This window comes from Panicum virgatum, chromosome 7K (assembly GCF_016808335.1).
Source record: "Panicum virgatum strain AP13 chromosome 7K, P.virgatum_v5, whole genome shotgun sequence".
Taxonomy (NCBI): Eukaryota; Viridiplantae; Streptophyta; class Magnoliopsida; order Poales; family Poaceae; genus Panicum; species Panicum virgatum.
The window spans coordinates 5,569,090-5,593,175 of NC_053142.1; the positions used below are offsets into that span (position 1 = coordinate 5,569,090).

Here is a 24,086-nt window from a genome sequence, read left to right on the forward strand (position 1 = left end):
ATACTGCAACTTAGCTGTTTGATGCATGCAGAATCGATCCTTAGTATCTGGCTCAAAGCGAATGCTCCGGCCCCCCTGGGAGACAGGCTCAGTTGTTTGAGTCTGTCTACCACCGAGACTGGACCTTGATATGCATGAAGCCTTAAAGCGGCAGCCGGTGCCCCCTAGTAGGTAGGCTCAATGGCTTGAGGCTAGCGACCACCAGTCAAGGCTTAACCTTTATACCACTCAGAGTCAAAGCTTAGTAGCAGGCCCGCGGGACCTATTCTGAACCAGCCCCCAAGCTAGTATGAGGTCCGGAGCTCCGGATACGCGGGTCCAGGTAGCACGATGCTTGTTACAGAGTGGTGGAGTGTGTAGGCTTAGGGTACGGAACCAGTCTAAGCCACAACACAGGGCTCCGGACCACTCCAGGAAACAATCACGACTTTACCGGACCTGGCTCCGACGTTCCGGACCCCTCCCTAGCAGTGGGTGAGGTCATTCTGTCGTACTCGATCCTTTGAGATATGGAGCTGGACCTGCCGTGTAGGACTTAGGAAGGCAACCCTTGAGCTAGAATGAGGTCCGGGCCCCTAATTACCCAGCTCCGGGTACTAGAGCACTCGTTACAGGGTGGTGGAGCGTGTAGGCTTTGGGTATGGAACCGGCTAAGCGGCTACACAGGACTCCGGACCACCCCAGGAAACAAGCACCCCCTCTCCAGAGCAGGTGCCTAGGGGTCCAGACCCCTCTCCCAGCAGCAAGGGGGTTCGGACCTGTATGGCAGTCCGGCAACTCAATACAGATCTTAGCTGTAGTGACAAGAGTGGAAGTCCGTGCGGGGGTTAGAAAGGGAAAAGCTCGAGAATCGAAATGCGAAATAAAATTTTGACACAAAGACAGAACTGGGAGCAAATCTTTCCTTTGCAACTTGATATAAATGGCTTGCGCGATGGATGCTAGAGGCCGGGTTTATGAGGGCGGACCTCTACCGCTCTGGGCTGCGCGTTAATGCTAGCTGATGGTGCGATGGATGCCAGAGGCTGGGTTTAAGAGGACGGACCCCCACCGCTCTGGACCGCATGCTGATCCTATCTTATTACAAAGGAAAATTTCATTTCCTACTCTGTCTAAGCATAAAACTTACGCAGATGCTCAATGTTCCATGGGTTGGGTAGCGGCACCCCCATCTTCTATGGCAAGGCGAACGCATCCGGGCCGACATACTTCTGTAACCTTGAAGGGACGCTCCCAGCTGGGGGAGAGTTTATGGAGCCCTGCTCGGTTCAGGATCCGCCTTAGGACGAGGTCCCCAGTCCGGAGCTCCCTACTGTGCACGAACCGTTGATGATAACGCCTGAGCGCCTGGTTGTAGCGTACATTTCAGATTGTTGCTCACCACCTTCGTTCATCAACGAAGTCCACATCGTCATGCTGTAGTTGTTCCTGCATGGATTCGTCAAAAGCCTGGACCCGTGGTGAGCCCAGGTGAATTTCCGGGGGAAGGCATGCTTCAGCCCCGTAGACCAGGAAGAATGGGGTCTCCCCGGTGGCTCGGCTGGGTGTGGTCCGGTTGCCCCATAGCATGCACGGAAGCTCATCAACCCATTTTGCACCATGCTTCTTCAAGCAGTTATAGGTGCGGGTCTTGAGTCCCCTAAGGACCTCTGCATTCGCTCTCTCGACCTGTCCATTGCTGCGGGGATGTGCCATAGACGCAAATCATAGCTGGATGTCGATGTCCTCGCAGTATTCTTGGAAGAGTCTGCTTTTGAATTAGGTTCCGTTGTCCGCGATGATGCGGTTTGGGACACCAAATCTTCACACAATGGACTTGAGGAATGCGACTGCTGATTTTTTGGTGATGTTCACCACAGGGGTAACCTCTGGCCATTTTATGAATTTGTCAATGGCGACGTAGAGGAACCGGTACCCGCCGACGGCCCCGGGGAACGGCCCTAGGATATCCACGCCCCATACTGCAAATGGCCATAAGGGCGGAATCATTTGCAGAGCTTGAGCCAGTGTGTGTATTTGTTTTGCATGGAACTGGCATGTTGTGCAGGACCTTACTAGCTCAGCTGCATCTTGGAGTGCTGTCGGCCAGTAGAAGCCATGCCGAAAGGCCTTACCAACAAGCGTGCAAGATGAGGAATGACTTCCACGAGGATACCATTGGCGCCACGGTGGTAGAGATCCCCTTCTACCACCGCATAGCGTTTAGCCAATCGTACGATGCGCTCAGCGGACACATCGTCATCAAGAAGGATATTGTCTTTCGGGTAGTCCCGGATCTCGAAGATCCATGCATCGGGACCACCTTGAGCAGGTGGAAGTGGCGCTATGAGGTCTCCAGGGTCCTCAACAGCGCACACAACCCTTGGTGGGCACCACAGATGGAATGGCGCCGGGACCGCTAGCTTCGAGGTGCTAGCTTGATCCCCTTCACCCAGTTCGACAGGCTGGGCGGTAGGTCTCAGCAACTGTCTTTCGAAGACACCCTCGGGCACAGGTGCCTAGGTAGATGCTCCCGTGGAGAGATCATCTACTGCTAAGTTGAATTCGCGGGGAACATGTTGCAGTTCCAAGGCGTCGAAGTCCTTCTCGAGCTTCCTCACGTGAATGAGGTATGCCGCGAGTTGGGGATTGTTGCAGCTGCAATTCCCCCGGACTTGCTTGATGATCAGCTGAGAATCTCCCTTCACTAGGAGCTGCCAGACCCCCAGAGATAGGGCTTCTATCAGGCCAAAGATCAAAGCTTCGTACTTTGCCGTGTTGTTGGTGGCCTTGAACTCAAGGTGCACCATGTACTTCAGCTGATCTCCATTTGGGTCGATGAGGACCACACCAGCTCCAGCCCACTGCTTGCGGACGGACCCATCGAAGAAGAGTGTCCAGTGGGTCTCGGTAAAGACTGGTGTCCTGACTTCCGGCTCCGGGGGTCCGGCGTTGAGGTTCGGACCCCCAGAATTGCTTGGGGGAAGGAGTCCATTCTGCTATGAAATCAGCCAGGATTTGGCTTTTGACTGTATGGCGGGGTTGGAAGTCCAGCTAGAACTCAGCCAACTTTGCTGCCCACTTGGCGATGTTGCCCGTGGCGTTGGAGTTGTGCAGGATCGCTCTCAGCGGATAAGAGGTCACTACGACAACTCTGTGTGCCTGAAAATAGTGGCGCAGTTTCCTAGACGCAATAAGTATGGCATAGATAAGCTTATGCGTCTCAAGATACCTGGCCTTTGCCTCGTGGAGGACTTCGCTGACATAGTAGACTGGCTTCTGGATGGTCCGGACCCTAGCCACCGGGTCCGGCTCGCCCTTGTCCACCACGTCAGGTCCTTGGGCCCCCAGCGGTTCTGGGTTCCCACTGGGTCGAGGCTCCTCCGGACCCCCTTGTCCGGGGTCCGGACCTTCAGACGGAGGAGTGATTACCGGACCCCCATGTCTGTGGTCCGGCTTACCATCCTTGGCCGGGGAGACCCTGGTGTCCCCCTGGCGAGCTTGCTCCGTCCTCTCGGGCACCAGCACCATGCTGACCACCTCTGTAGACGCAGCAAGATACAAAAACAACGTCTCACCTGGCTCTGGAGCCACCAATACTGGCAGTGAGGTGAGGTGCTGCTTCAGTTCCTGGAAAGGCTTGTTCAGCCTCTTCAGTCCAGGTGAATGGACCGGACCTCCTCAATAGTTTGAAGAAGGGGAGGGACCTCTCAGCCAGCCTCGAAATGAAGCGGCTAAGAGCGGCCAGAGATCCAGTAAGCTTCTGTACATCCTTGATGCGGTCAGGAGGCCTCATCGCCTCGATCGCCTTGATCTTGGCTGGGTTTGCCTCGATGCCTCGATGTGAGACTAGGAAACCCAGCAGCTTCCCTGCCGACACACCAAAAACGCACTTCTCGGGATTCAGCTTCGTGCGCATGGCGCGCAGTCAGTCGAAGACGAGGGACATGTCCTCAACTAGTGTTGACCCTACCTTAGTCTTGGCTACCACTACAAGGATCCTAAGAATGGCCTACGGTTTTTTAACTGTCGGCCATTAACTTGTACCGTCGGTAAACTTAATAGCCGAGGGTATACCGTCGGCAATCTCCTGTCGGCCACTCTTGGTCGGGCATTCCCCCTTTCACCGACGGGCAGTCGGTAAACCAGTAGGCGACAGCTAATAACCAACAATAGACTATCGGCAACTAAATGGTCCGCCCTCTTTATCGATAGTGGGCCCAGCATGGATTGCCGACTGTAATCTATTCCACGACGGTTTGTTTCACCATCGGGAAATGTATTTGCTGATGATATTTTCTTAACGGTCAGAGATTTTACAATATCAACCATGCATATATATGAGAGTCTTATCTTCCCCTTGGCTAGAACAAAATAAGACAGTTCCATTGAACCGTCGGGTTTCAAGTATCCAACATATAATTAGACCATCGGCAATATAAATATCCAACCATTTTGCGATATCCATCCAGTTTGCAATTATGTTCGTAGACATGTGGAACTAATATGTGATCATGAGGATCAATTACAAATGCTTAATAGTAAAAATTTGTAGCATTTCAGAAATTGCATGTTAATATTGTATAGTTCATCAAAACTTAACAAGTACGGAAGAAAGGTACATATATTCTAAAAGTGGCAAAGGACATAATTCAATAAGTTACTAATGATCAAATAATGGAAATACTTGACTAAGATACTACTATTCATATGGCTTAAGGCCCATAACGTCATTCAACTCCAAAAGTGCAACACCAGCATTTTCATTTGCAGCATATGATCTCCAGCGAGCAAAAGAAAAGTATGTCCTCGTCACCAAAGGTTGAAATCCTCATCAATGTCACGATCATATCTGCCACAATTCTCTTCATCTTCATTGTCCTTGTATCCTTCATCATCATAGTTGTATCCTTCGTCATCATCGTTGTATCCTTCATTGTACTCATTACTGCACTCTATTCCATCAATGTTTTCCTATAAAAAATTATGTGTAAGCACACAACTTGCTTGTATTACAAATTTTACAGCAATCTTGGTTGTTACATGAGCACATGGTTTGAACAGTCAATACGAACCTGTCCAGATATATCATGACCGATTCCATCATGCTCCTGTGAGACTGCATCCTCAGATTCAGCATCCTGCAGGTCAGCATATTAGTATGTACCCTTAGCTTTTTTGCAATAAATTTAGATGGACAGAATAAAATACAAAGATAAACAACTAGTGTGACATCTGAGTTTGTTTTAATCACATGTGTGCTGTCAGGTATCAATCGGCTAGAGATTAAATTTATATCCTCCTTAATTTCCAAGACATTAAGGATTGTTAGCTATAGTGTCTCTTATTTTCACAACTTCCAACTATCTAAGAAAATGAGATCTGGGAGCATGGCCATCCTAAATGCAGTTGCTCAATGTTGAAAAGATGATTGAACATTTATTTATGAACAAGAGAAACCAAAATAGTATATATGTTGCTTTGCATAGTGGCGACAGCTGGTTCCTAGTAGAGGGTGCTTTCGATATGGCTAGTGGAATTGGGAGTTCTAGAGCAATACTAAAAAATAGTGATGGAAAACTGATATGCCCAGAAGCACATTCGTATGAAGACCTACCAGCAGTTCTATTTTCATTTCTTTCACTCATGTAAATCCAGAAATAAACTTACTGCACATGTATGCACAGAATGGAAAGTTAAAGCGCAAATTGCTAACTACTCAGAGATGATGGGAGCGATTTGTTAGATCAGATTTTACTCTACTTATGATCATTGTCAAACAAGATTAAGAATAGCTCCCTGATTCCAACTTACATTATCAAATATTATCAAATAGTGAGCTGATTATGTATGTCATAGAAGACAAATCCAGAGCTTAGCTTACCAAGTTAGGTACAGTTTCCTGAACTAATGCATCATAATCCATTCCCCCTTTAGCAGCCATTGCCTGTTAACAATTCAATATTAGCAACAGGTGCATCTTTTTAACCATATAGTTATTAACAACACATATTACCTGCACAACACATATTTTATATACTTATGTAATAAATCTTCTTCTTCCTCACTACTACTCTCATGATTAGAACTGTGGTCTGATGGATCATCATTGTTGTTTTGTTTTTCTATAGCTTCAATTTCATCTGGGTCCAGGACATCATCCAATTCATTTGTCGACACAGTGGCATCATCAAACAAGGAGTCAGCATCAATGGAGAAGCTTCCCTGTAGCCTATCTTCTTGGAAAAATACATCAGTAATTGGTGGCTCATGTGCATCATCTCCATCAATGTTGTTTAAGGTTCTTGGCTGTATCTTGTAAACAACACACCAATCACGGAGATCACGCCTTGGAGATGGGTACTGGAAGTAGTACACTTGTGTGGCCTGGTGAGCCATGGCAAAGGGTTCAAAATTCACAAGTCTTGAGGATGACTTTACTTCCACTAAACCTAATTTAGGTTCAGACCTGAGACCAGAAATTGTGTCAAACCAATGACATTCCAAGAGAACCATTTCAATTTTTCTACCAGCACTAAAGGATAATTTGATAATGTCCTCAATGACACCATAATAGTCAATTTGCTGATCATCTGAGGTGAAGGAAGACAAACAAATCCCAGTGTTCACTGTGGTTAGCTTTGCACGGGAAGTCTCATAATTCTCTGACCTAAACCTGTAGCCATTGACATCATAAGAGTTATATGATAGCACTCTAGATTTGCATCCATTAGCTAAATTCCACAAGTCTTCATCTGCTTCAGTATCCTTTCTACACTAAAAACAAAATAATTTTATATAGTTAGTAGATATGTTATAATCATAAGTATATAAAATATGAAAGATGGATAAAGAGTTAGTTCTTTACAGTTTTCTTAAACCAGTCCACAAATTCTGCTGCCATCATTTGATCAAGGACCTCAACCGACAAATTAGGGTCCTGTGATAGCTTTTGTTCCATAAATGCTCTACAAATGTACACATGTTAGAGAACGTGTGCCAAGAAAAGCGAGAAAAAATATATTTGCTTCACTTACTCCCGAAAACGGTCTACAGCAGAGCAATTGGTCAAAATATATAGCCTTGCTGCATTTAACTCTTGTTCTGAGAGATCACGAGGCACACCTCTACCATGTAGGGTGCCATGATATTGGAACACATCTAAGGTGCAGCCATCATTTTGCACCTATGTCCCTCTATTATTGTATCTATCGGTCCTTGTCCATCTAGTACGAATATGGTCGGCGAAGTATCCAAAAAAATAATCTGTCATCTCTTGCACAGTCTCTGCCTCTACAATAGAACCCTCTACTCTAGCCTTGTTGTGCACTTTCAATCGAAGATCATGCATGTACCTAACATAATAATATTGTACTATTTAGTGACACAAGATTTAAAAATAAATATTGTTTAGTTGTTAGGTTCAGCAATGTAAATAATACCTCTCATGCTGGTACATCCAACGAAATGCCACAGGACCACCAACCCTTGCCTCGTATGGAAGGTGCACAATTAAATGTTGCATTACATTAAAGAACCCTGGTGGAAACATTTTTTCTAGCTTGCATAGCAGAATCGGTATCTCCTTCTCAAGTTCACACATTCGCATTGGATCAATTTCTTTGGCACAAAGTTGTCGATAAAAAAAGCATAATTCTGATATATCATTCCACTCCTTCTCAGGAATGAAACCCCTTAGTGCAACTGGCAGGAGGCGCTCGATGATTATGTGGAGGTCATGGCTTTTCAGACCAATAAATCTTTGATGATCCAACCTCACAGATCTACTTAAATTAGCAGCAAATCGATCAGGGAACTTCAATTGTTTGAACCACTTCAAGATAACACTTTTATCTTCCTTCCTAACACAGCACTTTGCTCTTGGTTTTTGCCATTTTCCATTGGGCTTCCTAGTTAAATGAAGAGTTGGGTGATCACAAATCATAGCCATGTCAAGGCGTGCTTTGCCATTATCCTTAGTTTTGTCTAAGATATCTATAGTTGTTCCTAGTTGTGCCTCTCCAACATTTTTCTCATTGTGCATGACATCAATGTTATGTCTAAGAAGCAATTTTTTCCAGTATGGCAATTGCCACAACCCACTAATATCTGTCCAATTGTGCCACTTCCCAAAACCTTCATATTTATTCTTATCTTTGCTGTCAGGAGTTAGGCTACTGAGCTGATCATATACCTCATCACCAATTAGGTGCTTTGGTGGTAGATCTGTAACTTTGGTTTTCTTACGGAAACACTTTAAACTCTTACGGAATGCATGATTTTCTTGAAGAAATCTTCTATGGCAATCAAACCAACAAGGTTTGCCCCCATGCTTCAAACCAAATGTCTTTATGTCAGACCCGCAAATAGGACAAGCTAGCTTTCCATGTGTGCTCCAGCATGCTACTAAGCCATATGCAGGAAAATCATGAATGGTCCACAACACAATTGCCCTCATTGTGAAGTTTTGCTTTCTATGACAATCATAAGTAGCAGCACCATTCTCCCATAAGTCCAAAAGCTCATCAATTAGTGGTTGCATATATACATTAAAGTTCTTCCCTAGGTGTTTAGGACCAGGAATAACAAGTGCAAGGATAATGTTGCTCTTTCTAGTGCACATTTCAGGGGGAAGGTTATATGGAACAATAAAGACAGGCCAGCAAGAGTATGGGGCAGCATGAATACCAAAAGGTGTAAAACCATCAGTTACCAAACCAAGACGCACATTCCTTATCTCATTGGCAAAATTCGGAAACATCTTATTAAATTCCATCCAAGCTTCTCCATCCGAAGGGTGAACCATAACACTCTTGTCCCTTGGTTGTGCATGGTAGCTCATGTACTTTGCTGTGTTCTGTGACATATATAGCCGTTGCAGCCTTGCAGTAATTGGAAGATAACGCAAAACATTCCGTGGCACTTTCCTAGATTTATTTCCTTGGGCTGGCTCCTCATATCGGGATTCACCACAAACAGTGCAGCTTTCTTTATTTTCATTATCTTTATAATATAACATGCATCCATTGGAGCACGCATGAATCTTGACATATGGCATTTCTAGGCTATGCACAAGCTTCTTGGATCTATAGAAGTTTTTGGGGAGATCCTTAGCAGCCTCAACTCCAATAGCTTCATGTAGCAGATTTATTATTTCATTGTAACCAGCTTCAGGCAAATTATATTGTGTTTTAATAGTCATAAGTCGTGCTACTATGGACAAATGGGACTGAGATGTTCTGTCATGCAGTGGTTTATCTGCTTCCTCTAGCAGTTTATATAATTCCTTTGCAACTTGAGTTGGCTCCTCATCATTAGGAGTCACACCTTCTGCACCAATAGCATCAAGTAGCATTTCACCCATCCTATCTGAGGTACCAACATATTCATTGTCTACTTGATCAGGTACATCAATCTCCCCATGCCTAGTCCATCTCTCATATCCCAACTGGAAACCATTGCGACATAAATGCATCTCCATTTCATCCCTTTTACGCTTATGGCGACAATCACACTTAGTACATGGACACCTAGACCTCCCATCAATTGCTTCAGGTAAGGAAAAAGCATGGTCCTAAAAAGCATCTAGACCATGTTTCCAAAGTGGACTAAACAAGTTGCCTTTCCGCTCATTGTACATCCAACTACGATCCTCACCCATGGTACTTCACCTAAATATTACAGTTCAAATTTCAGAAAAACTTCATATTACTTAGATGGAAAAAAGGGCAACACCTCTGCCATATGTTCTTCAGCAAAATTTTCTATTTTGGATATACAAAATGTTTGGCTAAACTGAATATGCATGTATAATTTGTCCCTTCTAAAATGGGATTGACAGAACCTATTGTGAATTATTTGCTGGAGGCTGTGGCAATAGCTATCAAAGCACCAGTTGTATATTTAACAAGTTATATTTGCTTTAACTAGTTGAAGTTTCCATGCATAAACACTAACACAAATGGAGCTGCTCCTAAGAACCATCTTATGCACTTAGTGTGCAGTGATCTCTGTTCTTTGTTACACTTTCACCTTACTGTTTCATCAATTAACCAATGACTTATATATGAGATAGATCAGTTATAGCACCAGGAAGGCAATATTGACATCAAACTGTTGCACACATGAAAGCTCGAAAAGAACAGATTGAATAAAAACCCTAATCAAATTCGTTCATACATGATATGCAAACAATCTGCCATAACCAAGGATTGATGTTTAATTGTTGGGTTATCAAATTACACGCAAACAATCGCAGCACCGCAAAGGAAACTTAAATCAGCACACGGAGACAAAGCAGCAGGGGGATGGTAAACAGAGAAGACAGGGAGAGGAGACCTGAATTCTTAGCTTTCCCCTTCAAGCAAATAACGATCTCCTGTCCGATCTCTAGGAAGCAGCACCAGCACAGCAGGACACCAGCCGCCAGACGAGAAGTCGAGAAGACGATTAGATTAGATCGAAGGAGGTGAAAAGGCTTTTTGGGAAGGAACGGTCTGACAGAGGCCGAGCGGGATTTTAGGGATAGTGGCGGGGAGATTCGGCGCGAGAAAGTTTTCATTGCGCGCTAAAATTTGCTCCGTCCGCCCCCCTACTTCCATGCAGATGCAGATTTTTATTTAATTAACTTCTAGCAGTTTGTATATAGTATCTTTTTGTCCTACATCTTATCAAGATCTGGTCATAGTTCAGTTGGTCGACTGCAATTTTGAGATAAGATTAAGTTGCTTTAGTGTTCGAATCCTGTTGGCATCATTTTTTTAATTATTATTTCTAGAATTAACTTTTACATGTTGCTTATCCGATGCCCAAGTTTGATTTACTTGCACGAAAAAAAAATTCTTTTACAACAATTCAATGAATGCAGTGATATTATTTCATATATGAAGCACGTACATATAGCAATCCTTGGACTTAATTTTTATGTGAATAATTGGGAATTCAGTTTTGAACCTTTAGATTCATCAGGTCAAGCTAGGGCTAATATATATCGTATCAGGCCTCTTGTATTTTGGAGTTTAGTAATTTAGTTAGAACCTTGCTGAAATAAAATTTCCTTTTTACTGTGAAATAGTGAAGAAAAATAATTGAATATTACATATATAGAATAAAAAGAACACCTGTTAAACTATTCTACGTTGTCGTTTTTCGTGGGATCACTGCAAGAAAGCTGCCCTTGCATAACATCTTTGAATCTAGATGCAAATATAATATTACAATTGCCTTCACCGATCGAAGAATAGCAACAATTAATATAGAATCTCATCATACAATGGATGACGAGGCCAGTCTCAGTGAGAACTACATAACTGTGTCAAATGGGTTTCATGATAATGAAACTCTCCTCGCATCCCATGAAATCACATCCTTCTCTCTTCTTCTCATGTCAGCAAAAATAATGATATTTAATATTATAAAACCTCCATTGAGACTGGCCTGATATATAGGACAATGTCCCTCACAAATAATGTCGAAAGTGTTTGCACATTTGAGGCTGATATGCACAACAATGGCACAATCAAGTGAGCTTCATTGAGAGTCTCCATATATAACAGAGTGGCTAGTGTATAGTTACATGCACTAAAAATAAGAATAATATTAAATTTTATCCAATGAGAAATACAAAAACATATGAATTAAAAATAACTAATCAACCAACCATATGAATAATCCCTGAAATATAAAAAAATAAGGAAAGAAATATGCATGAGACATCATGGGCTCGAATCACACAGGCTCTCTTGAATATGGATAGGTCGAGCTTGCGCATTTAGCAAAGCAGTTGAACCATAGTGCTGTGTGGCGCGACCGCTTTCCTAGATGTGTTGAGCAGATCATTGCTCATGATTGTAATACGTTTGTGAGCAATTAATATAGATCTCTCTTTACTCATAAAAAAAGTCTTGACCATCGACCACTACAACTAATAGTAGCCGAGAGTAGCGTAAACACCCATTGGCCAATGCTGCTAATAACCGTGTGTGAAATGATACTATCGGGAATAAGGATTGATCCATCGGCCATTCAACACAAAAGCCAACGGGTGAACGATTAACCATCGGCTATAGCTCATGAATAGCAGACCATCCATTTAAAACTATAGGTGATTGTTTAACTGTTGGCTATCATGTCCATTTACCGTGTGTCACGTAGACACGGTCGGGACATACTTAACCATGTCGGTCATTTGACCTAATGGCCGACTAGTTAACATTTGACCCTTGGGAATTTGTTGTACCGTCGGCTATTGGTTAGAAACACCGATGGTTCAACCTTTAACCATCGGCGACATCTTAACTGTCGGACATTTACATTCTCCCCAACTAGTTGTTGGCCATTATACTACCCCGTCGGCCTAAGTTGGGTTTACAGTAGTGTACAATTTCATCGATATACACCTCAACTATATCTCTAATTAAATTATAGAAAGTTTTGTTCATAGCTCGCAGAAACGTGGGTAAGGCATTCCGCAGACCACATGGCATGACAATATAGCAATAAAGTCCATCCACTGTTACAAAAAGCAGTATGTTTCCTATCCTCTCTAGACATCTGAATCTGGTGGAAACCAGAGTATGCATCTAGGAAAGACAAAAAGTCACACCCGGAGGTGGAGTCCACAATCTGATCGATACGTGGGAGAGGATAGGGGTCTCTAGGACATGCCTTGTTGAGGCTGGTGTAGTCGATGCACATCCGAAGCTTCCCGTTGGCCTTTGGGAAGACGACCGGGTTGGCCAACCACTCGGGGTGGTGGACCTCCTCGATGAAGCCAGCGTGTAGCAGCTTGCGGACTTCTTCACGGATGAAGTTCTGCCGCTCCACGGACTGCTTCCGAGGTTTCTGGCATACCGGTGTGGCGTCGGGGTAGATCCTCAGATGGTGCTTGATCACTTCTCTAGGGATCCCGGGCATCTGTGATGGTTCCCAGGCGAACACATCTACATTTGCCCGGAGGAAAGTGATGAGCGCGTCTTCCTATTTCTCCTCCAGGTTTCCCGCGATGCGGGTGGTCTTGGAGGAGTCCGCTCCGATCTGCACAGTCTTCACGGGAACATTGTCCGGGTCGGACGGTTGAACCTTATGTGCCTTGGCAGGCACCTTGGCTCGCGAGGTGGATGGGCCCTCCTCGGAATGTGCAGCCTCTACCACCAGAGCATGTAGTTTCTCAAATGCAGCGACGGCAGCGGTGCGGTCACCCCGCACGGTGAGGACACCGGCAGGGGAAGGCATCTGCAGAACCAAATTCCCATAATGGGCAATGGCCATGAAGCGGTAGAGAGCCGGCCTGCCAATGATGGCATTGAACGGGAGGTTCACCTCCGCAACATCGAACTGGACGCTTGTGACACCCCGTCCAGGGCTTAATAGGATTAATAGGATACTCATACCAACAAGTTGCAACTTCTTTTCCGGAAGCCGGTCTCCAAAGAACTCCGAGGTTAAGCGTGCTTGGCCTGGAGAAATTTGGGGATGGGTGACCGGCCGGGAAGTTCTTCCCGGGTGCGCACGAGTGAGGACAAAGTATGCAGAAAAGACTGGTGTTAGTCTGTGAGGACAGTCTATGTCCTAGAAAGAAGCCAGATGTAAGCGGGCCCGACCTCGGGGAGGTGGGATGTTACAGAATGGTATCAGAGCCGACTCTCGCGGTTTCACGGGCACGTAAGTGTGCAGAAAAGACTGGTGTTGGTCTGTGACGACAGTCTATGTCCTAGAAAGCATCCAGATGTAAGCGGGCCCGGCCTCGGGGAGGCGGGACGTTACAGAATGGTATCAGAGCCGACTCTCGCGGTTTCACGGGCACGTACGGGCGTAAGTGCAGAGGCATGAGCACGGGCGCGTGGGGGCGCAGATGCCACCGGCATGTGCACGGGCCCGTGGCGGGTCAGTGCGCGGGCATCTGGGATGCGCCGTTGGCACTGGACGCACGGACGTGGCACAGGGACCGTTGGCACTGGACGCACGGACGTGGCACATGGGCTGCTGGCACTGGACGTACGGGACGTGGCCAAGAGAGGATGTTCCTGGCTTGGGATTGACCGATGAGGACGTCGGTCTCTTAAGGGGGTGAGTATGTGACATCCCGGCCCAGGGCTTAATAGGATTAATAGAATACTCATACCAACAAGTTGCAACTTCTTTTTCGGAAGCCGGTCTCCAAAGAACTTCGAGGTTAAGCGTGCTTGGCCCGGAGAAATTTGGGGATGGGTGACCGACCGGGAAGTTCTTCCCGGGTGCGCACGAGTGAGGATAAATTGTGCAAAAAAGACTGGTGTTGGTCTGTGAGGACAGTCTATGTCCTAGAAAGCAGCCAGATTTAAGCGGGCCCGGCCTCGGGGAGGCGGGACATTACAACGCTCTCTATGCGGAATTTCTCCTCGGTCCCGAACGTGACCGGCAGAGTGATGCTCCCAAGAGGGAACACCGGATGTGGGCCCACTCCGGAGAATGGGCGAGAGGGAGTCAGCTTGGACTCTGAGATCTGCAGCTGCTTGAACGTTGCATGACTGATGACGTTGAGGCCAGCCCCACCGTCAATCAGCACGTGATAGAGCCTGATGATGGCTATGAAAGGCGCGGTGACTAGAGGTAGTACACCAGCCCCGGCCATGTTCTCCGGACAGTCAGATGGCCCGAAAGAGATGGGGATTTTCCTCCACCTGTGGTGCGGCGCCGCCTTCGGGACCCCCGGCTTCGCCGAAAGGACCTCTCGGCGAAGGGTCTTCACGTCCCGCCGGGAGACAAGCTCCTAGCTTCCGCCGTACATAATGTACAGCTTCTTGCGGCGCTCCTCGTTGTCAGAGTCGGAGTTGTCGTGGCTGTAAACTCCCTTCAGCTCCCGAGCGGGGGATTGTTACCCCAGCTCCTTCTCACCGGAAGCGGTCTCACTGTCGGAGGCTTTCTCCTTGCTATACCGCTAGCGAGGAGGGGATGAGCCGTCCTTGGAGGCCTGCTCATGCTGCCCACTGACCCGCTTCGCGAGTTTCTAGATCTCGCGGCAGTCAGCGGCGCTGTGGCGAGCGGTGGGATGAACTAGGCATGAACCTCCGTTGCCACCTTGCGGGCGCGGACGCTTGCCATGCGCATTCTGGCCCCCAGCCGCTGCCACAGCATATGGTGCCGCTACTGCAGCGACCGGACCGCCGGCTTGTGGCTCCCCGCGACCCTGGTTCTTGTTCTTCTTTTTCTTGCCACCGCCCTGGATGGTAGCTCCAGAGCCACCAGCCTTGGCGTCTCCGTCTTGGGGGGCTGAGTGCCATGCGCGGCCCTCAGTGGCCCTGGCACACTTGTCAGCCAGGTAGAAAAGCGTGGTAATGCTTTCCACCTCGTGCGTCGCCAGTTTCTCGAGCATCTTCTCATCACGTACCCCCTGACGGAAAGCAGTAATGATAGATGCGTCAGAGATACGAGGAATGGTATCCCATACCTTGGTGAAGCGCGAGATGAATGCCCGGAGCGTCTCTCTGGGTTTCTGCCTCACGGCGTGGAGGTGAGCCTCCACACCATGCTGCTGGTACGCACTGGCGAAGTTCGCAGTGAACCTCGCACAGAGCTCCTCCCAGGACTGAATCGTCCCAGGATTGAGGTTCATGAGCCAAGTCCGGGCTGGCCCAGTCAAGGCTACATGAAAGTAGCTCTCCATGACAGCATCATTACCATTAGCTGCTGTGATGGCGGTAACGTACATCTGCAGGAATTCCGACGGGTTTGTGGTACCGTCGTACTTCTCCGGCAAGTGCGGGCGGAACTTGGACGGCCATGCCACCGCCCGGAGGTGATCCGCCAGTGCAGCGCAACCCACCCCAGCCACCCGGGTGCCCGCCTATATCCGGGCGTTTCCCAGAGGCTTGGGTGCCGCTGCATCCAAGTCGGCGTTGAGGTTGCGGCCCTCGATGTTGAGGCGGCGTTCTCGCGCCCTTTCCACGGAGATGTGGGCATCCTCACCCGCGCGCCTGCGGTTGAGCTCCACCCGCAGGTCCTCACCCCCACCGCATTGCCAGGCGGAGGTCGTTTCCCAGTCCTTGCAGAACTGGGGGAGGCCTGAGCCAGATGGAGGAGACGGTCAACGCCGTCCCGCCACTGCCTCATGGCGTCTGCCGAGGCTGCAGCAGCCGGAGGGTTGCGAAGCAACTCCATAGCTGCTGCCAGTGCTCCGCCGCTCGCAGCTTGTGAGCGGGCCATTGACGGGCGCCCTGACTCTCGCCGACGTGCTGCGCGCGCCGCTGCCGACGGTGGCTGCTCCACGGGCACGGTTGCCCCTGGCGCAGGAAGGCGAGAGGCGCGTGGTGCGGCTGATGCCACACCCTCCGTCATCTCCATGTCGTCGTTGTGGTGGGAGTGCTCAACCACCCGAACCATGGAGATGAGCAAGAGATGAGCTAAAACTAGCTAAAACTGCCCCTACCTGGCACGCCAAATGTCGTGGTGTGCAAAACCACAGCCGGGTGGCGTAGTGCACCCGCCTAAACCCAGAGGGTGAGTACTCGGGGGTAGCTAGGATGAGCCCAATCTAGATGCAAGAACACGATGAACACAGCAGGTTTAGAGTGGTTCAGGCCGCCGGAGCGTAATACCCTACGTCCACTGTGTGCTGTATTGCCTGTGCTCTCAAGAGGTTGAGAACGGGATTGTTCGGAGTGAATCCGAGCTTGTGTTGTCTCTGGCTTTGCTTGGCCTTAGAGAGTGTCGAGAGGGTCTTGAGTGTGCAGCGAGCGCCTCCCTTTTATATCTCAAGGGAGGCGCGTACATGGCCGTTGAGTCCCCGACAGGTGGGCCCAACGATGTTGTATTTAATACGAATGGCCTAGCGCTATTATGGTGCTACGCCTGGGAAAGATCTTAATCCGGGATTTCCTTGCCTTGCCCGTGGGAATCTTCCGTCCGGCATAGCCATGCCCTGTCTTGTCGAGATGGCGCCAGGGCGTAGCTTGCAGCGTAGCTTGCCGTAGCCTGCCGCGTAGCTGAACGGGCCGTGTAGCTTGCGGCGTAGGTGTTATGATGAAACGGTGCCGTGCCGTCGTATCCATTTAATGCGGCTGCACTGTGTACCTCGGTAATATGCGATCTACATTGAGGCCTGGCAAAAGATGCACCGCGCGCCGCGGCGGCAGAGCACGCCTCAACTACCCGCATCAAATGCGGTGGGTGGGCGAGTCTCCCAGCGTAAGACTTGCACCCTCGCCTGCGCCTGCGCCTGCGGGACACGTGGCGCCCCCGGACCCCGCCCCGGCGGTATACTGGTTCTACGCGCGTGGGAGGTCCGGACGGATGCTGGGAGGTCCCGAACCCATATGGGGGGTCCGAGCCCTCGGCTGTTGGCGCGGAGCTTCCCCTCCTCAAGGACACGTGGCGTCACCGGACCCGTTCCCAGAGCGGGGAACGGGTCCGGGGCCGTTGGCCCGGTGAGGTAAGAGCCGGATCCCAGGGGCCCGGCTGCTCTGCCACTTAGGGGGTAGTTATGGATGACTACGTGAGTCCTGCCTTGCTGCAGTAGGAGTGGGTATCCCTGCTACAGGGTACCGACAGGAATAAATGACATGCAAGGCTTAAAGCAAGGAATAAAGGCTGGCTGAATAAAGCGGTAAGCATTTTAATTAATAGTTGAACATTAAAGCCTATTTATCACTAGAAGAAATCATTTAATCTATGACGAAATAAATTCGTCACAGATTGCTGAAAAAATGTCATAAAACACCATCTATGATGATTTCGTGACGAATTCGGATAACGTCATGGATTGAGCGTCATAGATTAAATCAAGTAACATTTTTTTCATAACCATCACAGATTGGCACGATCTGTGATATTTCTAAACCGTCACAAAATGGCCCGAAGTCCATTTAGCCCAGCCCAAGCCCAATATCTATGACGAAAATAAACGTCACAGATATTGTCACAGATAATGCCACGTGTTCAACTATCAATGACATGGACATTAACATGGAATCTGACAGGGCGGCCAACGTGGCAGCTGATGTGGCATTCGACATGGCAGCCCACGTGGCTGCCACATGGATGCTGACGTGGACAATGATGTGGTAGCGAGTTAATTTGAGCCCATTTGCATATGGCCCAATTAATTTTCAACTCATGAAAAAAGCAGAGCCCATTTTACATCAGGGCCACTAAAATACAGCCCATTTTTCTAATCAATGCATTATCATTTCAGCCCAAATCAAGATATAAACTAGCATACATTCTAATCCAACAACTCATCACATACATACATGATACAACATCAAAGTTTTTCAATTCTGCATGAAATCAGTGTAACTCTAGTTAATCTAGCAAAACCTCTTACAGTTCTGGAAAACAAAAAAAAAAAGTAGCTTCCAGCAAATCCATGTTTTACGCACGACCTCAAGTTTTGCATCAGTCTCAGCTTCTAATCGCAGACCTACACATGATATAGCAAACATGGTAAATACAGTTGTTGCATTACTTTTCTGCTAACAAGTGGAGAATTCGACAGTAACATGCACCTTGTCATCATTTTCAATCAAACTAGTCATTTCAACAAACAAGTGGAGAACTATAAAAAGGACCAGAGAGATTATCTGCAAAATGGAAGTACAGTATCAAACAACAACAAAGAGTGATGGTGAACATCAGCAATAGTTGCACCCCTATCAAACAGCAATAAGAAGAGATAAAGCAACCAGATATATGTTGTAGCATTCTAAGAGTATTTTTTATGAACTACTATATATGCCTTTACCACACATGCTTTAATAGGAACCACTGATTATTTCAGCATACATGCTAACATGCACGTAATAATGAATGGCAAGAAGAATTGAGAGTATCTATACAACATCAAAGTGACATTTCTGAACAATCACACTGACCTGCTATTCTGAATAAAAGTGCAAACATGATAATAGAGCCGAGATGTCACAAGCATGAGCACGTTCTCAGATTTATATCATTCTTATAATTAAATGGAAACTCATAGGCATTCAACCACCTCATTTGGCATTCACAGCTAGGACAGGTAAGAACACAGCAACAAATACAACTAAAAATCATTGGAACATGCAGAGGGGTTACGAGAAGGAGGCACTAATGGTTTTACCATAGCAGCTTGCAAAGTCCACACAGCAGAATGGAAGCAAGTGAGGACAAGCAGATCCACTCGATTCCTTCACAGATCAAAGGAGAAAGTGACGAATCATCACGAGATATACATGTAATCCTATAGAAGTAGATGCTGAAAAGTAATAAATTACTTGCCTTTGCACCACGAGATCCGCAAAATTGATTTCCAAACTACACATAAGCACATGCAAGTTGATTTCCCAACCACCCTGGCACCATGTCCGCACATCAACAAAAATAAGCACCCCAGCACATCAAATCGCTTCCGGGTTCTAATCCAATCAGCTAATTCGCACCCTTCTTCAGATGTTACCAATTTCACGGGGGAAAGTAACGCATATGGGGGAAGGGGGTCCGAACCTTGCATCTCCTGGGCAACATTGGCCTGCATCTCGCGGAGAGTGGCAGCCTCCTCCATCTCCTTGAGGCGGCGCTTCATCTCGTCGAGCTCCTGCAGCTGCGCACGAGAGCAGAGGTGAGGAGCAGGAGAGAGTTGAGGGGAGGGAGGGAGCAGCTGCGCACGAGAGCAGAGGTGAGCACAGGTACTAGTTCATCTTACCTCGTTATAGCAGGACATTAGTTCACCTCTACTATCAACCAAATTAACAGATTCAGCAAAGCTAACAGCACAGGTACTAGCAAAGCTAACAGGACATGAAATAATTTCTATTGCCAATCCAGAACTAACAGATCAAGTCCTAATTGATCAAAAACAAACCAAGAATGCGTAGATCGAGCACTAAGAAATCCCCAATAAGGTGCAATAACAAACAGGACGGTTACATCAAGAAAAAGAGAAAACTAATTAAATCGTAGATTCAGACTGAGATGGACAAACGAGCAGCAGGATTACGCTCACCTTTCTCACCTGCATGCTCGGTGTCCTGTTGACGCGTGTAGCCACACATCACCGCTGCTGCCACAACAGCTCTCTCGACGAGATCCCTGAAGCCACCTGCATGCGATGCTGTGGCGGCCGGCGACAAAGGGAATGGCGTGTAGGGCGCCGCCCGTGCCAGATCTAGCCATGCCGCATCCCCACGCGCCAGTGCCTGACCACCGCCCTACGCACTGTGGCCCCGCGCACCGCTACCGCGACCGCAGCCCCACGCGCCCAGGATCTAGCGGATCCTGTGCCGCCCGAGCCAGATCTGGCAGCACCTCCGTGCCGCCCAAGCGTGGAAAGGGAGAGGGAGGAAGCGAGGGAGGGGAGGAGAAGAGCGACGCGATGGTGGCCAGGGAGGATGCGGCCGGCGAAGGTGGTGAGGATCTTGCAGGCAAAGTGGTGACAGAGAGGGAGAAAGGGAAGGGGAAAATGGCTAGGGTTTCACGCGGGGGTGTGACCGACGCGGCACCGCCGCGTTTTATTGCGGAGCGGGGCGAATGGGAAGCGTCCGATCGAGATCAGACGGTGCACGACTGGTCTAAGCTCGAGATACTGGGCTCCAATGGGCTGATTTAGATGTTGTCTCAGCCGGTCAGCCCAATATTATTTGATATTTTGTCAAAAACTAATTAAATCACCCTTATGAAGCAACTCATAAAAACAATTATCTTATAGCTCTCAATACAATTTTTACATGTAATAGACAACATCTAAGTTGCCATGTAGGAGTTTCAAGAATTTTCTAACAGATTTGGTATTTCCTACCATTTAAATGAATTTCTATATGCTTCTTAAAAATAATTACTATTTGAACTACATGTATCTCGAAAAATATCTAAAAACATCCCCAAAATATATTTTAAGTATCTCCATTCTATTATAGCTCATATCCTGAAAATGAATGAACATTTTAAATATTTGTTAGGGATAATTCAAACTTCTACTTGCAATCTTAATATAAAATATTGATAATAATATCTAAAACTTCTCCAAAAATTCTATAAATTGTCATAGAATCATTTTATGAATGTATAATCCTTGCATAAAAAATTTATAAGATTTTACGATATTTGAAGTATACATTGTTTATAATGGATACATCTCTCACACAGTTTCTTCTAATTTAAGTCAAAACTTTGCTATTTGAATAGCTCATAACTTGTTCGAACTCGTATGCACATAAAATTTGGACACCACCTTATGTTGACCATAATATTGAAAAATAACAAATTACATTAGCAATTGTTATGCTAAACCCTAAAAAGTCATGCCTTTTCAATTCTTTATTTAGTTGGAATAAAACATGTCATACGAAAAAAAATCAAGATATAGCAATTAACATATAAATAAAATCCACAAAGTAAAGAATCCTGATTTTAGAAAAAAACGGAAAAAGAACCACCAAATTTGGAGTTCTTATGAGGAACAAATACCAATTACAAAATTTAATTCCAGATTAAAAAGAAAAAGATGAATTACACATCTGTTTTTCATTACCGGACCACGTCAGGAAAATACTATGTCAAAGCTTTATTACCCACCAGCCTCACAAACCAAGTCATGGCTCACTGGTTCGGCGTCCGTGTCTTATCTCCATGACCCGCGTTCGAATCCCCGTTATTCAATGGTGTAGCGAGATATATGTATGAATAGATGAATAGCAGTCAAAATCACAATTGATGGTGTAGTGCGGTTGGTAAAGGTCTGCATGTCTTCTGCGGATGAAGAGCAGGGTTCGATTCCCACATGGGACATTATTTTTTCGGATTTAAAAAACCAGAAAGAAGAAACGGATAAATAAATTCCTGAGTGTGGACACACTACACAGATAAGCATATAGCGTACTGGTGTGTCCTTTGATTTTGTAGAGCAAGATCTCGGGTTCAATCCCTCAACAGCCCAGCCACTTTTTTGAATTAAATAATCAACGTGTCATGCTGACATGGGCAAAGTTGACAGCCGCTAACTGGGCTGTTGATTACTTGATTTGGCCATAGCAGAACAAAATAAGAGTCATGATAAATAGACATTTTTTTGAGATCGTTATAAATAGACTGACTACCATACCAAAATAACGAACCAATAAGTACTAGCTAATTGCAGGTTGCAAGTTCGATTTTTTGGCTATATCTATTTTTAAAACTTTGTGCCATATATTTAATGGCAACGTATCAAGTGTAAACCAATCTCCCCGTACAATCATGCAAACTTCTAATATGGGCCACGGGATGTTGATCATCGTGACTTAATAGGTCAAAAAGACTATGATAATTTTTAATTTATTGATCATGACGAATTTGCTGAAACGTCATTGTGTTGTGGGCTGAATCGTGACGAAATTGATAAAACATCCCTGATTTTTGGGCCTAGAACCCATTACATCAAATCCATGACGGAAACAAGGGAATCGTCATAGATGGTGTGTCATTGTGACATTTTTTAAAACATCACGAAAAAATCGTCATAGATCAATAGATTTCTTTTAGTGTTACTAAATCATGTATGAAACCATCCCACATTTATGAAAAGAAGTAGATATCTGAATAAATAATTAATTTGGAACAATTAAAAGAACTGAAATTAATCAATGATTTCCATTAATAGACATGTGATGGTCCGAGCCGCTCTTGACCATGAGTACGGCTGATATATCAGTTTTCACTCTGCAGAGGTCGCACACTTTACCCACAAATCGCGTAAAAGTTCGAAAGAACTTTGGACCCAACCATGCTATGTTAGCTAGGCACAATACCACACTTCCTTATGTGTGATTGCATAGGAACGATACGAGGCCTTTACAAAGACTCTCTAACAAGTAGTAGCCCGCTAAGGTTTCAGCCGCTAGGCGAGTGCACCCTCCCCCAAAGCTAGTGTACCCCGTAGGCGTACCAACCCCTTTGGCAGTCCGAGTACCCCTCTTAAACCTAGTCCCTCCTCTTGCACTTTTCGGTAAGCTACTAACAAGTTAGAGAAATCTAATTAATCAGCCAAGATCAGAGCCATGTAGTCCTTGTGGTTGCGCTGTTTTTCCGGGTGGTTCTCCATGGTTAATTTTAATCAAGTTCACCAATTCATCATATTGTTCCAAAAGTTATATGTATAAGTCTCATGTCTTAAATAACATTGTTGTAAACCACCCATAACCATTGTTCAGCAACTAAACAAACTACCCGAAAATTTTTATAAAAGAAACCCGGCTATTCAAGGACATGGATAATCAAATAGAATAATAGGTACTCATCAATTTAATGCATGCAATCATAAATAAAAGTTATTAGGACAAAGTATGATCAAAGAATATACTTGCCTTAAATCCAAGTAATAACTGCTCAGAGTCTTCAACTCTTTTTCTTGCAACTCTTCATCTTCACGCTCTCTAATTGTGTTTATTTCTACTTGCGACAAGCATCGGCACAAACGTACAAGAAACAAGCAAAACAAGCACAACTAAAAAAAAGAGCACTAAAAGAGTACACTACAGGTTATGGCTCGAAGCTAAGCCTCAAGAGCGCAAGAAACATTAATTTGAAAGTTAAAATGACGAAGTTTAAAACACAAGAATTAACTGAAACAAAATAGATACCTCGGAGGGCTTATTGAAAAAAGTACATGGCTCATGGCCATGGCGGACGATACTCCTGGGTGCTCCCAGGGTTTTCCTTTGCGGCGTTGGGAACACAGCTTGTCGGAAGCTCATGGCGTGCGGTCTGCTCCCCCGGTGGAAGCGCTGCACGATGCAGAGGGACGAGGGGGCGACGGCGTATGGTGCCAGGGAACGCAGCAGCTGTCAGCACGGGCCGAGGCGAGTAGGAGGTCGGGATGACAACCGAGGGCTCGAGGGCGACGGCGATCTGCTCGGCGACTTGCGGCACCGGAAACTCTAGCAGCATGGGGCGCAGGTGCAGGGGCACGTGGGGGATGATGTAGCGGGCGCCATTAGCTTCTGCTTCCCAGGCGACGGCGTGCTGGACGAAACACGGGCAGCAGCCAGCAGGGGCACGATGGGAGGCAGAGGCGCTCGTGCTCCTGGTGGTAGTTGCTGGCGTAGCTTCCCATGACCACGGGATAGATTAGTTGAGCTGAACCAATGACGGCAACCAAGGATGAGCGTTCCGGTGTAGAT

At 46.5% G+C, this 24,086-nt stretch overlaps 1 protein-coding gene and 1 long non-coding RNA gene across 3 annotated transcripts; both read right to left on the reverse strand.

Moving 5' to 3' along the window:
- Positions 1-4,577: 4,577 nt before the first annotated feature.
- LOC120642856 (protein PFC0760c-like) lies at positions 4,578-10,453 on the reverse strand. 2 transcript variants are annotated; one of them, XM_039919464.1, is made up of 4 exons: positions 10,318-10,453; positions 5,864-5,926; positions 5,055-5,120; positions 4,578-4,953 (listed from the first exon to the last, which is right to left on the reverse strand). In XM_039919464.1, the coding sequence occupies exons 2-4, from the start codon at positions 5,921-5,923 to the stop codon at positions 4,792-4,794; spliced, it is 288 nt and encodes a 95-aa protein (XP_039775398.1). In that variant the 5' UTR covers positions 5,924-5,926; positions 10,318-10,453; the 3' UTR covers positions 4,578-4,791. The 2 variants fall into 2 exon arrangements, with proteins under 2 accessions (XP_039775398.1, XP_039775399.1); XM_039919465.1 differs by lacking the exon at positions 10,318-10,453 and having other exon boundaries at positions 5,864-7,327.
- Positions 10,454-18,119: 7,666 nt separating this feature from the next.
- On the reverse strand, positions 18,120-19,409 carry LOC120642858. Its single transcript, XR_005662754.1, has 2 exons — positions 18,462-19,409; positions 18,120-18,376 (listed from the first exon to the last, which is right to left on the reverse strand). It is a non-coding gene; the product is annotated as an uncharacterized LOC120642858 (long non-coding RNA).
- Between the last annotated feature and the right edge of the window lie 4,677 nt (positions 19,410-24,086).

Bases quoted from the DNA above. Each gene is read 5' to 3' on its own strand.
- LOC120642856 (XM_039919464.1), bottom strand. From the start codon at position 5,923: ATGGCTGCTAAAGGGGGAATGGATTATGATGCATTAGTTCAGGAAACT. The intron at 5,121-5,863 runs GTAAGCTAAGCT...GCTGACCTGCAG, and splicing joins AGGAAACTGTACCTAACTTG to GATGCTGAATCTGAGGATGC. The intron at 4,954-5,054 runs GTTCGTATTGAC...AATTTTTTATAG, and splicing joins GTCATGATATATCTGGACAG to GAAAACATTGATGGAATAGA.